The sequence below is a fragment of the Candoia aspera genome, chromosome 16 (genome assembly GCF_035149785.1).
Source record: "Candoia aspera isolate rCanAsp1 chromosome 16, rCanAsp1.hap2, whole genome shotgun sequence".
Classification (NCBI taxonomy): Eukaryota; Metazoa; Chordata; class Lepidosauria; order Squamata; family Boidae; genus Candoia; species Candoia aspera.
This window is the reverse complement of record NC_086168.1, coordinates 234,609-250,982: the sequence shown is the minus strand read 5'-3', so window position 1 is coordinate 250,982 and position 16,374 is coordinate 234,609. Positions and strand designations below refer to the sequence as shown.

At 48.0% G+C, this 16,374-nt stretch overlaps 1 protein-coding gene across 1 annotated transcript in view; it reads left to right on the top strand.

The window, feature by feature from the left end:
* FAM163B (family with sequence similarity 163 member B) overlaps nt 1-14,029 on the top strand; it is a 35,783-nt gene extending 21,754 nt beyond the window's left edge. The window contains exons 2-3 of the mRNA XM_063316204.1: nt 6,292-6,407; nt 12,875-14,029. Of these exons, the coding sequence (XP_063172274.1) occupies nt 6,315-6,407; nt 12,875-13,261 (480 nt within the window). The 5' untranslated portion in view covers nt 6,292-6,314 and the 3' untranslated portion in view covers nt 13,262-14,029. The remainder of the gene's footprint in view (nt 1-6,291; nt 6,408-12,874) is intronic.
* The last annotated feature ends 2,345 nt before the right edge of the window (nt 14,030-16,374 follow it).

Sequence of the window (16,374 nt, the reverse complement as noted above, 5' to 3'; positions counted from 1 at the left end):
AGCCTGGAACACGTCTTGGCGGAAGCTCCAGGTTTCAGGCAAAACAAACCCTGGCAGCGCAAGGGGGCGAGGCATGGGCATTGCCCCCTCCTTCCCTGCCACGGGCTCCCGGCCAGTCTATTCGGGAGGGTTTTGAAGACTGGAACTTCCATGTGAACCGAGGCTGTCAGATGGGGGCTGACCGTACAGTTGGCAGTCTAGCTGCTGCTGCAGATTTAAGATGCTCTGTGAAGTAGGGAAGCCGAGATGTAACCAAGACCTGGATATATTTGGCTTTAATTGGGCAGAGCTCATTTCTTTGGACGTATAATGCAATTGGAGATCTGTACTGCTTCTATTTCAACTTATTTTCCTTCCTGGGGTATTTATTACTGTATGCCTCAAGGGTCCTGAAAGGTGGCATAAGAGACCCAATTAGGTCGGCTTCTACTCTTGTTTAATTGGCCAGGCAGAGATATTCCCAGCTGAATTTTGTGCATGTGCTGGAATGTGTTCTCTGTGGGGAGAATAACCTCTGGCAGGGGGGCGGGGAGGAAGAGAAGAGGCTAATATGAGATCTGTGGGTGAGGGACAAAGTACGATTAGACAAGGATTCTCCTGGCTGCCTGGCAGGACGTGAGATGGGTGTGAAGCCGTAGCAGATGCGATGCATGGAGCCCGGAGGGGTCTGGCAGGTGAAGGGACAGAAGAGTTCTCCCGGGTCTCGCTGCTCTGCCATCCACAATCCATCCACATACAGGTCACTTTGCAACCCAAAATTGGGGGGGTGGGAGGTGGAGTCATCTACCGCTTTGCGTTGTGTAAGTCATACAGTATACCTGGAATTCTAGCAGGTGACTACAGTCTCCCTCCCCCTCCCTCTCCCCCTCCTCCCTCCCTCTCCCCCTCTCTCTCCCTCTCCCTCCCTCTCTCCCCCTCTCTCCTCTCATCAGTTTTTGGGGCACATGAAAATAATTAAAGGGAAAGAAAGGACTCAGATTCCCTGTAATGCAACTGAAATGTCAGCTTGGTGGGAGCAGTAGAAAATCTGGCTACTTTCCCCATCTTTTCAACAGCACATCAAGAAGCCGAATGTGTGTAGATGTATGTCTTACGGATGCTGTTTTAAATGCTTGACAGGCTCCCCTTGTGATTTTGGATTGTTCTTGATCTGGGGTTACATCGTTAGGCTCTGAATGTTCTAGGACATGAGCACCGCCACACACAGACACACAGACACACACAGAGTTCCCCGTGTTCAGCACCTGCTGGAACACAAAATCAAAATGGGGATCTGCCCTCGTGATGTGATCATTTTACTACCTGCCTTCCCCACTGAGCACAGGGAAACGGCTCTTTCAGCAGTGGTCCAAAGGTGGGTTGCACTCTGGCCCCAGCCACCATTCTCCCAGCTGCTCCCAAGAAGGACTGCCCAGCACCCATATGGCCATACTGCCCTCCCCCGTGGTGGAGCAGCCATGCCACTTTCACAGGCCCCCTTTCTCATTTCCCTGGTTTCTGCAACTGAGTGTGAGCACCTGCCTTTCTTCTAACAGGCATCCCGTGTCTTTGTCGATAGTTTCCTCCTCACCATCCAGGCCCGCAACTAGGGTCTTTGTCACCCAGGGCAAACATGGATTCTGCACCCATTTTGGTGCCCCCCAGCGCTCATTTTGGTGCCCCCCAGCACGGCTCCCAGAGTACATGCCCTGCTTGCCCCCCCTAGTTGCGGCCCTGTCACCATCCTCACCATCAGGATGCTGGGGAGGAATTTTGTCACCTCTGGAGAGGAGAGGAAGACCTGCTGCCCCCTCCACATCTAAAACCTGAAGGGAGGAAACCTGACATGCTGCGGCAGATGATGAATATCCCTCCTTAGAGATTCCCTCATCTTTAGCTCAGACTGAATTGCTGAGAGTATCTGTATTTTGGGGATTGGGGAAGTTGTGCCTCTGTTGGAGAACTGACAGAGTTCCCTGAGCAGCTTCTGTTCTCTCTCTGCCAACTGTGGAAATAAAATTAAGTCCAAATTATCCAGGAAGGTGATGGAATTTGTTTGGGGATGTCCTCACTCCCTCTACCAAAGCCATCAACTTCTCAAAGTCTGCCCAACATTTTCCAGCCAACTGGAATTGCAGAGGAGTTGGAGGCCCTGGAGAGCTTTGTCCAGAGCTGCTTCATCTGCACGAATTTTAAAAGGTTCTACTTTCGGGGGAGTGGGTGGGTAATGATGGGACACCCCCCCCCCCAAATGTGGGCAGGAAGATCAGATTTGTCATTGTGTCTGCCTGAAATTTCATCATTAGTAAAGCATGGGAGAAGGTTGTGCAGATCCATTCCACAGCACCGGGGTGGTCATTCAGGCATTTGGGGGCTGAGTCACTTCGAAACTAGAGCCCTTGATTGCACCATTGAAGAATGTGAGTCTTGCAGTTTCAGCTTCTAAGTTGGATGACAGGGTGAAGTTGGGGGTGAAAAATAGTTGTACTATCTAATCTTGCTTCACTCAGATAATCTGCGAGGGACATGGAGATCACTGCTCTCGCTTCAAATCTTCTGAGAATTTCCACTTTTTCTTGGATTGGCAGCATTTTAAGAGTCCTTTGGTTGACTTTCTTGCTATGAAGTGTTAATCAGAGGCTCATCTGTTCTGTCCTTCAGGGTTGCTTTATCAGTTGCTCTGCTGAGAGCCGAATTGTTTGTTTTCTGGAGTGGTTACAGCAGCTGTGAGTGGCTTCACGTCAGGGTCTTGAACAACATGGCTTGGGTAGAGTTAAAAAGAGGCCAAGAACTGTTTTCATTTTAAAAACAAGGATGCGCAGCTAAAATTTAGCAAAATCTAGTGCCTGCCCCTTTCCCTGCAAAGCCATTTTGCCCTGTCAAGGTCAACTTGAGCTCCTGTGGTGCCCATCAGCCTTTATTCATGTGAGGGTTTAATGAACAGTGTTATTAGGTTTGGTCACAAACTTGGCCCTTCCCAGAGCTTTGAGTCTCAGGTTTGATCTGGAAACCCATGGAGTTGGTGATTCATAAGCTTGATGGCCAAGAGATTCAGGGAGGAATCAAGCCTATCCAATTTCTCAGTGGTGGTAAATAGTTCTTGGAAGGGTGAAGTCATAGTTTTAGCTGCTAATTGACCCTGGCTTGTTATCAAGTTGGCGTAGTTCGCTCTAACAGAAGGTTGTCCAGAAATAGATTGTTTATTTATACATACATACATACGTACATACATACATACAATTTTTAAGGCTGCCTACCTCAACAGCAGCTTCATTGAAAAACAAAGCTACAGTACATTAAACCAGAAAAAGATAACCAATTAGAACAACAGGGGAACACATGCACACTATTAACCTAATCCACATTGCTCAATCGGGGGCCCTCCCAGGGTCTGGAGGAAAAGTCAGGTCTTCAAGGCCCATTTAACAATAGCAGGGTTGGAGCCATTTGAACCTGTTCTGCAGAGGGCAGGTGCTCCAAAAGAGAAGGCCCGCTTCTTCGGCCCCATCAGATGATGTTGCTGAAGACTTGGGATGTAGAGCAAGCCCCCTCTGTTGAATTTTATGGGATGGACAGAAACAATGGGAGAAATATCCTTCAGATCACCAGGCCCCATGAATGATTTGATAGGTGACAATCAGTACCTTGTGCCGCTGCATTCTGGACCAGTTGTAGCTTCCAAGTGGTTTTCCAAGGCAGCACCATATAGAGTTCTCTGCAATAGTCTACTTGTCAGGTGATTGTGAGAAGGGACTGCTGCTCCAGAAAGGGCACAGTTGATGCGCCAGATGGATCTGTGCAAAGGTCTTCCTGGCCACAGTTTCCATCTGCTCTTTGAACAGGAGCTGAGTCCAGGAAGACCCCCAATTGTGCACCAGTGCCATCTCCTTCAGAACTAAAGATGAAGAATCCCTGACACTGGAAAAAATGTGGACTTATAACCACTCAGTGTTGTCAGGATTAAGTTTAACCCAGTTTCTCCCCATCCAACCTCCCCAGCAGTCTCCAGGCACTGCAACAAGGCCTTGATAGTATCACTTGGTCAACTAGGGATCAAGATATACAATTATCTTCTGTATATTAATGATACATGACTCTATGTCAAGAGATGACTTCACTTAGCAGCTTCATCTTAAATAAGAGAACGAAAATTTGAGCTCTGTGGCACTCTACAGGTTAGAGGCTTTGGATTTGACTCTCCCCTCTCATCAGCACTGACTGGAATCAGCCATGAAGAAAGGAGAACCCCCGTAACATTGAGCCTTTCACTCCCAATCCCCATAGTAAGTCCAGAAGGATACCATGACTGATGGCACTGATGGCCACTGAGAGATGAAAGAGAACCACAGTGGTTATACTGCCTCCTATTCTGGCTCTGCTAGAGGATATCAAAAAGTGTATTCAATGCCATCTTCATACTAGGACTTCTTATTGGCTTGAAACCTAACTGAAATGGGTTTAGATAATCAATTTCTTCCAAGGCCCTCGGAAGCTGAAAGGTTGGAGATTGGATGAAAGTTGTCCAGGACTGTTGGATCCAGCAGTGGTCCCTTGAGGAGGCGATGTACCACCACCTTCTTCAAGGCAAGAAGAACCACCCCCTTCCTTAGAGAAGCAGTCACTATCACATGGATAACACATGGCATCCACCAGCTGACCTTCACCAACCAGGAGGGACAGGGATCTAACAAACAGGTGGCTGGGTTAACAGTTTCAAAGAACTTTTCCTCAGGAGTTACCAGATCAAAGTCTTCCCAGATAACCAAACAAGACTGTGCCTGAGCAATTTTATCTGTCTGCTGCCTACAATATTCTTCACAGTGGCCCAGCAGAGAATGGGTCACCTTAAAAAAAGCTATTGTCCACCTGTCTGAAGAGAGACCTGTTGCAATATGACATGTCATTTAGTAACAACAGCTGGAGGCGAGGGCTACTGAGGATCCAGTGACTGATATTGGGGCTGAATGCTGGGGTTAGGAAGATGGAATCAGTTTCAGATATCAACTCCGCCTTATTAATGGCCCTTCCCTGGATTCCACTCTATCTCCCTCTGCCTGCCACCCCCCAGATATTACTGCCTGTCTTGTCTCTTGTCTCCATCATCAGTCTCCTTTCTGCCACCCCCCTCTCAGATCCGGGGTGCCATCCACTCAAATCAACCAAACCATCAGTCCACAGGGTCTCCTCAAGCTGCCCCTGTCTAACTGCACTGGGCAGCCGCAGGGGGTCCCTGCTGCCGTAAGGTACCCAGTCCCCCTCACAACTTCCTTGGCCCATTGCTGGCTCCGACACCAGTGGGGCTAGCAGCTAACATTCCTGTTCTCCATGCCTGACCAACTCTCAGTGCAGGGCAAAGCTAAGATCTTCACCCGCTGGCAGGCTGTCTAGAGCCAGTCCCGCGAGTGGTCCAACAGGTAGACGTAGCAGCCAGCAGGTGGAAATTAGTGAGTTTTCCCATAGAGACAAATAGGCATCCTCTTTTTTATGTACCTCTTTTGGCAAATACACCACCTCGGCCTCATCTGTGTCGTAACACAAGTCGTGTGTATGTTTCCTAGGCGTCCTCCAGTTCCATCATAATGTACAGTCATATCATGATAGTTGCATTGCGACCTCCACAAGATTCAGACCAAACCCAAGCCCATCCTGGCAAACTCTTGTTACCATTTTGTGCTTGTTCACACAGTGATCAAAAGATGCTAGCGATGTGATGGATTTTGGAAAAGATCAACATTAAAAGAGCAATTTTTGAAAATGGGGTGACTGTTGAAAGGGTGTCAGTCTTAATTTCAGCCCTGAAGGAACTACCATTGGCAGCCAGTTTCCGATGCAGCCTGGTTTGCTGCCTGCTGTTGTTGGTCCGTGTTGGAGCTGAACCACTTCAGGCTGTTGGTGGATCCACCCCTGCTGCATGAAGCCCACTTTGTGTTGGGACGGGCAATGGACCGCAGTCCAGAGAGTACGTGGGGCTGCCAGCCTTTTCTGCTTCCTTGCACATTTGCAAAATCTGGCCAAATTCTTGCAAGATTTCACAGAGGTCCAGTGAGGTTTCACATGAAATGCCTGAAAGTTTGCAAGATCTTGCACGAGATTGCTGAACCTCTTGCAAGACTTGGCCAATCTGATGCGAGATCTCTTGTGAGATTGCTGAAATGAGATTTCAGTGGTTTGGAGGAGCATGTCTTGGGGACTGACGTCCAGAGACTTCCCTGCTGCAGCCCATGCCCTCCAAATCCCTCTGCCCTCTGCCGCCACCGTGTGCCAGCCCTGACGCTTCCGCTCATCATGGTTGCTTTCTGTTTTGCTTTTCAGGGTGTTGATGGGGAAGAGGTCGGATGACAGCCGGGACTGTGGTAATCACCGGTGGCATATTAGCGACTGTCATATTACTGTGCATTATAGCTGTTCTCTGCTACTGCAGGCTTCAGGTATTTGGATTCAACTGCTTCCTGGGAACAACGGGGGATGATTATGAGACGATATGTTTTAAGCATGCTCTGTCTACCTATCTTTGGATTTGGAGGAGACCTGTCCATTTGGCCAGGATTTTGCATGATCATAAAACCAGACTGTGTAGGATTTCACAGAGAATAGTGTGTGTGTGTGAGAGAGAGAGAGATGAATGCAATTTCATAAATGTTTATTATAGCAAGATTTGATTCACCAGTTTACTCTTTCCATGTGGAACAGCCTACTCATGTGCTCTGCCAGATGAGTGAAGGCTTTACTTGCCCAGCTGCCAAACGGTCTGGCAAACTTGCCAAAAGCCAAAGACTTTGATGGTGGGAGTTGCTTTGGAGCACTTCTGGCCGCTTAAGGAATGTGAAAGTTGGCATTTGCTGCTGCCACTCACAGCCAGATGACTACATCAGAAAAAAATCAAGCCCTTTGTGTGCAGAACATCCTAAGTCCAACCGCCGCTCCTCCTTCAAAAAACTTGCATAATGAGGTGGGAAGCCCACTGAAGAGCTGCTGCTGCTTTTGTAAGGCAGCCTCAACTCTTCTGGCGGCATCTTGTGGGTGCTGCATTTAAAAGACTCTCCAGTGAGCCAGATTGGTCGTGGGGGTGGGGTCCTCCTATCACTACAATTATGCAGCCACAAAATCCCTCACATGCTTCTCAGAACATTAAGAAAGAAAGTTCCTCAGGCCTGTGGATGTGAAGGATGAAGGACGATTGCCAAAGGCTTGGCCGTGGAGGGCAGTCTGGAGTAAGACTTGACCCAGGAACCAAAAGCAATCAAAAATGGAAGGCAAGCTGGTCAACAACGGTAGTTGTTCAAATTGCATTTTCGCCTACGGGTTTGCACCTGTGCAAAATAGCTTACCAGAATAATCTTGAGCTAAGGAGGCTCCCTACATACCCTCAAAGTGCTCAGTTGCATTAAACTCCTTCTGCTGGAGTAGATCCAGAGGAGCAAGCAAGATTCTTAAAGTGAGAAAGACAAGTGTGGCCTTGTCTTCGTGGCCTTTGCATCATGCACACGAGGGAGTAGCTAGGGAGGGGCCCTTGGGACAAAACCAAAGGCAACATCACAGGACCCCAAGACACGCCTTGGCCCTGCCAAGCACTCCGGAGGACCAGACTTAGGAGGGATGCCAAGCGACATGCTTCTTAAGTAAGCACTGGCTCTCTCCGTGGTGAAGTGATGAGAAAGAGCGGCACACTCCCCGAGAAGACCACAGAATCCTGGAATACCACGGAAAATGGAATAAAGGAGCCTGTGCTACTCCCTTCATAGTGAAAACTAGTCTTTGTGTCTGGCAAAAAGGGCATTTGATGCCCTTCTCAACAACATAAATAGTTTTTACCAGCTCAGTCAGGAAGGGAGGGGAAAGGAGGGAGAATAATCTGGCTCAGAAGAAAATTTGAAAGTCCTTTGAGGACAAAAATGTCATCGGAACCTCGTCCTTAGAGAGCAGCAAGAACTGTGTGCTGGCGGTTCACTAGCACAAGGAGAAGAGGGTCCACCAGGAGGCCGAACCGCATGGAGGTGCCAAGAGGCTCTGTGGGAGCAGCTGCTGCTGCTGAGTAGCCTGGTGTGCTGGCTGCGGGGGATGGGGGAGCTCCAGAGAGAGGGAAGCCCAGGCCTGTGGCAGCCTTGCCTGGTGTGCTCCAGCTCTGGCCCTCGTCCTCTGGAACCGATGCTGCTGCTGCCTTGACCGTTTTGAACCCTGGGCAGGGCTTTGACCATCCTGCGGGGCCCCCTTTGCCACGAAATACCTTACGGGCTCTGGGCCTTGTCCTCTCCTTTCCTGCTTTGACTGCCTGAGGCAGAGCACACGGCCTCAGGTTAGTCATGGGCAGATGGCGCCTGTGAGACGTTTGGGCAGAAGCTCCAGAACAGAACTCAAGAACAGGGGTGGATCCTCCAGTTCACTTCCGTGGAAGTGCTAGCGTCAGTCACAGTCCCCAGACAGGATCAGTGAGGCTTTGGTGTGCAGCTGCAGAAGCCGGATAGCCCCCAGCCCGGGTGCTTCAACTGAGATTCTTGCACTGCAGGGGTTGGACCTCAAGGTCGGAGTGGCTGGCAGCTCGGCTGGCACCAAGGACCTTCCGCTGAATGCAGATTTTGAAATCTGAGATTGGAGCCAGATTGGACCATATAGACCAATGGGAGAATCTCTTCAGATACTTGGACCACTGCATTTGTCGTTTCATTGCAAGTTAGATTAGCAATCTCACAGCCTTCCATGAAATAGTCTCTGAGCATGGGCAAACTGCATGCACTCACAGACTCCAAAGGGCAAAAAATAGAAATGAAGCTGCAGGAGAGAAAATATTTGAAAACATTCAGGAAGAGGTACAGAAAGCATATTTTTAGCACTAAAGAAAAACAATGAACGTGCTGTGAGGAATGCAGAAGTTTGCTGAGTGGAGAGAAGGGATGTATAAGCCTGCACAGAAATCCAAAAATCTGAATGTAGAAGAGCTGCATACCAAACAGAAAAGGCAAAAAATGCAACACTGAGTTCTCCCTTGGAACATTCCCAGGGGAGTATTCTAGGGGTTCCTGTTCTTAAGGCAGACAATTCCTCATTTGCTCATTCATTTTTCATCCTAGGTCTTCAAAAGCTATGTTGGGGTACTAGTCCATGGTGAGTACTAGTCTACAGAAAATTGGCCAAGGTTGTGTTAAATGGCAATAAAACACCCAGAACAATCTGTGGCTGCTAAATTAAAGCATAGGTGTATCCAAAATTAAGTAAGCTGATGGTGTTTGTGTAGTGCTTGCACTTCTTTATGTACAAATATATAAATTAAAGCAGGTTGAAATTCTCAGCATTAGAAAAGGTGGGGGGAAACACCAGCAATGTCACTGAGTGCGAAGGGCAGCCCATGTGGCAGAGTGCTGGAAAGCATTTGGCCCAAGAGATCAGAAAAATCACACACCAGGCATTTCTATAAAAATAAATTTATTTACTGATGGCTGAAAGCGAAGAGGAACTGAGGAGCCTTATGATGAAGGTGAAAGAAGAAAGTGAAAAAGCTGGCTTGCAGCTAAACCTCAAAAAAACCAAGATTATGGCAACCAGCTTGATTGATAACTGGCAAATAGAGGGAGAAAATGTAGAAGCAGGGAAAGACTTTGTATTTCTAGGTGCGAAGATTACTGCAGATGCTGACTGCAGTCAGGAAATCAGAAGACGCTTAATCCTTGGGAGAAGAGCAATGACAAATCTCAATAAAATAGTTAAGAGCAGAGACATCACACTGACAACAAAGGTCCGCATCGTTAAAGCAATGGTGTTCCCCGTAGTAACATATGGCTGCGAGAGCTGGACCATAAGGAAGGCTGAGAGAAGGAAGATGGATGCTTTGGAACTGTGGTGTTGGAGGACAATTCTGAGGGTGCCTTGGACTGCCAGAAGATCAAACCAGTCCATCCTCCAGGAAATAAAGCCAGACTGCTCCCTTGAGGGAACGATATTAAAGGCAAAACTGAAATACTTTGGCCACATAATGAGAAGACAGGACACCCTGGAGAAGATGCTGATGCTGGGGAGAGTGGAGGGCAAAAGGAAGAGGGACCGACCAAGGGCAAGGTGGATGGATGATATTCGAGAGGTGATGGACTTGTCCCTGGGGGAGCTGAGGGTGTTGACGACCGACAGGAAGCTCTGGCGTGGGCTGGCCCATGAAGTCACAAAGAGTCGGAAGCGACTAAACGAATAAACAACAAAAATGTATTTACAGAAAGCACAAAAAACATATTTTCAAGCTTGTGCATTCACACCCGCTGAGAGGACTGGGAGGAGGGTTGTGTAGAAAGGAAAACCAAAACTAACAAGCCCAGGCAAAATACCTCTCCAGGGCAATTAAAAGCTTTACCTTATATGGTCATGCCTTTTCACCCCCAAAACTAAGGATACTTAAGTTTGACCTTCTGACTCTGCCAGAGTGATTTGTTACCATAGTAACTTAATGGCTTGCTCCTTGCAAAAAACAAGGAAATGCCAACAGCCCAGCCTGGCGGGTGGTGTGGGCCCCTCTCCAAGAACCATACGGTGTATTGGCTTCCCGCTAGCCCTTCCGCCTTGTCTCATGCGCTCGCCAAAGGCTCTGCAGGGAGCCTGTTCTTGGCTCTGATTGGTCAACCAGCCTTTAGGGCTTTTGAAGGAGAGCCAGAGCCTCACAGCAGGCAGAACCTAATTCTGAGAGGTTGACATGTTGGGTTGAAACCGAGGCAACAGAATGAAATTCAATAGAGAAAATGTGAAAACTTTTGTTTAATTACTAAACACAATTACCTGGAAAGCTGGGTTAGTAACAACAAATACTGAAAGAATATGGTTAGTTGACAGCATAATCCCATGAAGAATTCTTAAAAACTCACGGCGGAGTGACTGAATTAACCTGTGTTGTGGATTTGCAAAATACACCGGAACAAAAAGTATTGGTGCACCAAATAACAGCTCCTAACAAAATTTTATCTCTGCTTTAGTGCATTGTATAAATACAGCCATTATATTTAATGGGTCTTTCTCCTAGTTCAGAATACCTAAGATTGCAGCTTCGGTTGATTGCAAATCTAAGGGCTGATGGGATCCGACTTTTTGCCCAGTGTGAGCGCTCACTACTCTGTCCACACCTCCAGCAAAGGAGAGTCTGCCACCTCCAAGGCACCCGTTTGATTGTCGTTGGCCTGATAGGTTTTGTCAAGAAAAGGCTGTTCCCACAGCTCATGAACCCCAGCGATCCTTCTCCCCTCCTACTGATCCCATGGGGGACAAATGGCACCACCTCAGGAACCCTGGAAAGACCATGCAGGGGGATCCACCTCACTGCAAAGATACGGCCCAGGAAGAGGGAGGGGGATATAGTGCAGGCAAACAGCTGGCAGCACGGGGGGGGGGGCAGTGGTGTGGGGGTAGTTGCGTACCCCACTGCTGCAGTGAGGGGCTCCTGGCTGGGCTTCCCAAGAACTGGGAAGGGGGTCTTTGGGAGGCCGCTTACAGCCCCGGCCTGGAGGGCGTTTGGCTGAATGCTGCACGAGAGAGAGGGGTCTGCTTGGGACACAAGACAGCAACAATTTTCTAACACAAAAAGGGAGAAGTCTTTGTGCAGGAAAGTTAATGTGAGTTAATAGGCATGACTGAAATCTGGTGGGATGAAAGCTAAAAGCAAAAAGGGCTTTTCTGGGTGTCCTACACACGTAAGAGGAAGGAAGAAGGCGGCCTGGCCTGGCAGAGGATGGTGGGATGGAGGGCTCCAGAGCTCCTGGGGGGGGGGGGGCGTGCAGCAAAAGTTGTGGCCAAGGGAGGAGGCGGCCATCCGAAGTAAGAGGAGAGGCTGCCACAAGGGAGGGGTGGTTGCACCGGCGTCTTGGGGAGGCTGCCAGGCTGGGTCTCCTGGGGAAAGAGGGGCTGGCCAACTACAGACCGGTCTGCTGGATGCTGACCCCATGCACAATTCTGGAGCGTGTTACTAAGCAGGCAGTTTGTGAGCATTTAGAAAGTGATGCACTGAGTGACCAGAGTAGAAGGGGATACGTTACAGCGGTGATGCCTCCTGCCCCAGGGTAATACGGAACTATGGAAGGATCTGGCCAGGAGAAGTGGGAAGACGTGCTTGGGAGTGGTAGGAGGGCTGGCAAATGGTTGGTCGGTGCCTTTGTGCCCCAGGACCCAGTGAGCCCTCCACGCTCCTCCAAACAGCTGAAAAAAGGAGAAGCAGGATGCTGCCCCCCCCCCCAAGGCCCCGTTTCCCTGGCTCTTGCTCCGTGCTGGATGATTTCCCCCACGTGATGAGTCAGTCAGTCTGACCTCCTTTGCCTTCTCTTTCTCTTTCTTAGAATGTAGCTGAAAAACGGTTTTATGGCCTTTTGCATTCTGGCTTTTTACTGTCCCGCGGGTGTCATAACAGAGATCTAAACTTCTCTCTTTCCTTCTCTTGTTGGATTGACCATCTTTCATTTTCAGCTCATTTGTAAGAGTTTTTGTGCAGCCACTTTGACTTTTGAAGATACCATCCATTTTTCTTCCTTATGATTTTAGCCTTTTTGAAAAGAAGGCTCTTACTGTATATGTAAGTTGTTGGGAGCAGAGCATTTGCTTTCTGTTTTATCATGCACTGTGATTCTTTAAAACATGTGTCATAACATTAACTTGTGTGATACTGACAATGGCTGTGGATTCCCACAAACTAACCCATAGTTTGTTTATCCAAGTTGAACAAGCCAGGTTCACACAATACTAACCTAGAAACCATGGCTTACAAACACCATTGGCTGAGAGTGCCCATTGCAGCAAGCTAAATCTAAACACTCCGCCTTCTGGGTTAGCACCGTGTGTGAAGCAAGCCACCAGGAAGTGGTTTTCTGGGTATTGTGGAAAAGCACATCTTGGTCTAGGGAAGGAGTGGTGGCCCATGCGAATTGTTTGTCTTTTCTAGTATTATTGTTGCAAGAAGGATGAATCGGAAGAGGACGGCGATGAGCCTGACTTCCCTGTGGATTCCCACATTCCCCCCCTGCACTGCAACCGCAACGTGGCTCTGACCAATGGCCCTTCCTTGTACCGCTCCCCGCACAAGAAGCCCTCCCAGTCCCGGACTGCCTGTCCCAACTGCTCCCAGTATGAGCCACCCACGTTCTTCCTCCAGGAGCCGGAAGAGGAGGTCCGCAATGGGGGCGACCTGGTCAGCTACAAGGCCATCAGCCAAGAAGACCTGGAATTGCCCATCAGCCTGAGTGGTGGCCTCCAAGCACTCAACCCGAACCGGCTCTCTGCCATGCGCGAAGCGTTTTCCCGCAGCCGCAGCATCAGCACAGATGTCTGACCAGCCTCACCGGGGCGACTGCTAAAGGGTTCCCTTTTTCCCTTGGCCTCAAGGCTCGGCCGAAGGCGTTGCTCTTTTGAAGAAAGGAAATCCGCCTTTCAGAACGATGAATGTACTTCCCAAGTCTCTTCCTCTCTAGTGTGGTATAAACAGAACAGTGCAAGAAGAGCAGCTGTATTGGCAGAGGTGTAGGTTTTCTAAAACCCGGTATTAGCAGCTATTACTTTCTTCCTATAGATGAGGTTTTTGATACAGGACATCCTTTTGTATGAATATGCAAAACAGTTTGCCACTCTCAAGCCTGCCCAAGGGACAAGGGTGTTCCCTCCGCTTTCCCTGATTGGCTGGGCGTAGGACGGGGGGGGGGGGGGAGGCTGGAACCGGAACCAGAGTCAGATCCAGACTTGTCTTTGTGCATAATGCAAATCAAAACATGCCCCACCCTTTTCTCTGCAGCAGCCCCGACATCAGTAACTTCTAGTGTACGAAAGCCTTGGACATGATCCCTGAAACCTTCCTTCCCAAAGTTGCTATCAAAGAGGTATTTTTAATATGGCAGAAGAAACACAGTATACGTATGGCAAGTAACACTTGTCAGTTACATTCAGCTACCAACGGCTTTAGTTTTCGTTTTGGCCTTGCTCACGCCTGCTATCCTGATCCTGCCTACTTTTTGGCCCTCAACAGGGGGGCTGTTGAGGGCCACCAAAGCATGGGGGGTAGGCAGGATTTTCCTGTTTTTGAACGGTGACTGCCTGCTCTGAGGCTTCATCTATCTATCATCTTTCTAGACCAAAGCACAGCAGACTTGCCTCCATGCCTGGTGAAAAGGTGGGGATGAGCCCTGGTCTGCTGTGCTTTGGTCTTCCAGAAGCTGCCTGGCTTCGCCTCTCAGTGCACAGTGGTGGGCACAAGACACTCCTGCAGGCACAGGCGCATTCCTTTTCTTTAGGGCAGAAATTCTGTAGGCTAGAGCTCTCAGCTGTAAAAATAGTGCAGAGACCTTCATGATGATGTGTGACAGAAGACAGTCTCAGATCAACCCTCCTCCCTGCCTCCAGGCAAAGTGGGAGCCTGGCTAGATTGGGATGTCAGAATGGAGGCAGGCTTAAAAGGCAGCAGTTCAGGTTGCCTTCCAATGCCAGCCGAGGTGGTGAAGGAACAGCCCTGTCAGCCCCTGACGCTAGTCCACACCATTGCTTTGCCAGGCCTTTGGGATGGAGACAACTCCACAGTGACGCTGCAGGCCCTCTGTTGGCATGTTGGAGTAACGTAAAATGGTGGTGCTGACAAGTCATGTGCTGGGGATGGAGCCCAACCTGTGAGAATATGGCAGTTTGGCCTCAAACTGTTCAATCTCCTCTGGAGTGGGAACGGGGAAATAAGAACCTAGGAGGCAAAGTGCCATCTTAAAACAAGCCAGGCACCTGCAAGGAAGCGGGTGCCATTTCAGTGACAAATCAGTGACATTACAGTTCAGCATCTACAGATCGGGACCCGGGGGGGCTTCTTCCCATCTAATTTGAAATTAATTTTCATATCCTGCTTTGGCTGCATCCAATAAAACGCATTCATGTTGCTCTGTCTTAAGTGATCTGTACTAGTTGCTGCTTCCACAAAACGATTTTGTATAATTCTTCTTAAAATTTGTATTTGTTTCAGTGGCACTCTTAAAAATGCTACGACTTGCTGCTTTTAAGTATGGCTAATTATTTTTTTCCCCCTTGTACAGTATATCTTTGAAATAACTTCAAACTATTTCATGAATTTTCATTTACCTTTACTTGTGATAAACATGTACAGGACTTCTGGATCCCAAAAATAAAAACATGAACTTACTATGACTTGATTACCAAATGGAGTGTTTTCTTACATGATATTTAAGAAAGACACAAAAGTTGTGATGCGGTTCCCACCATCCCTTTTATTGCCCACAAGCAGGGGGAGGCAAAAAGTGGGAGCCCTTTCAGAGCTGGGGTGTTAAGAACTGGTTGACACCAATTTCTCCCCTTCTGACAGACAACCCCCCAGACCCTGGACCGACCCCCTCACTTTTGGAGCATGGCCTTGAGTTGTCCCAGCCTGCCAAGCTTAGAGCCGCCTTGCCTCCTCTCTCTCCTTGGCCACTTCTCAGGTTGGGGGGTGGGGGGAGGAATGCCTCCATTTGTTCCTTTTGCCACAGATGGAAAAAACTTACATGGAATGAGTTGTCACCATAAATATCACAAACTTTATTTAAAGTACACTTACAAGTACCATTCAACAGTAAAAGGGATAAAGTTTATTATTTTGTAAACAAATAGATTAAAAAGGAGCCACAGGGCCCTTTTGGGATATAAAGTGCAGTTATGTTTTCCTTATCCTATACAATATGCTGGCATTATGTCACTTTAAGAGTTTGATTATGAGATAAAACATTTCTGCCAGATGTGCACTTACATGTTATATTTAGTAGAGTTTGCTACCTGGCCTGCATTAATTTTTATTTCTTACTGAGTGAAAATAATAAAGACAAAGTGCCTAAGCCTGAAATGGTAGGGTTTTTCTGCCTTTAGTCCAGCTCTGATTTTGTTGCCTTAGTGGTATCTAAAGATGGTGCAGATTGCATTCCCACCAATTTCCATTTATTTTAGTGAAGTGTAAAACGGATGCCTAACCTCAAATAATTCTTATTGTAACACATGGGGCAACTATTAAATAGGGGACTGGAAAGAAATATTCAGCATAACTTTTATTTAATTTCTGGAGTATGTCCCACTTAAAGACCAACTTGCGATGCTCTGGAAAAGGTTGTACCCCTCTGGAATAAAGGGATAACAACACTTTAGAAAAAGTCTTTTAAAGGGTCAAGACTGATGGCAGATATTTTGACTTGATGGTCCTGCAACAGATGATGTGGCCATTAATAATAAAGGACCAACAGGAATGTTTCTGCCTCTAAATATTTTTTCTCAGCACTCTGGCAAGTTTTAAAGTGATGCAGACAAGACAGATGAGAACAATCTGGAATGAAAAGCTATATAAAAGATGTACATAAACAAAATCACTTGCAGGAGGGGAGTCATGTATAGGTAGATCAAAAATGAAAAAAATTAATCTTGGTAAGGGGATTG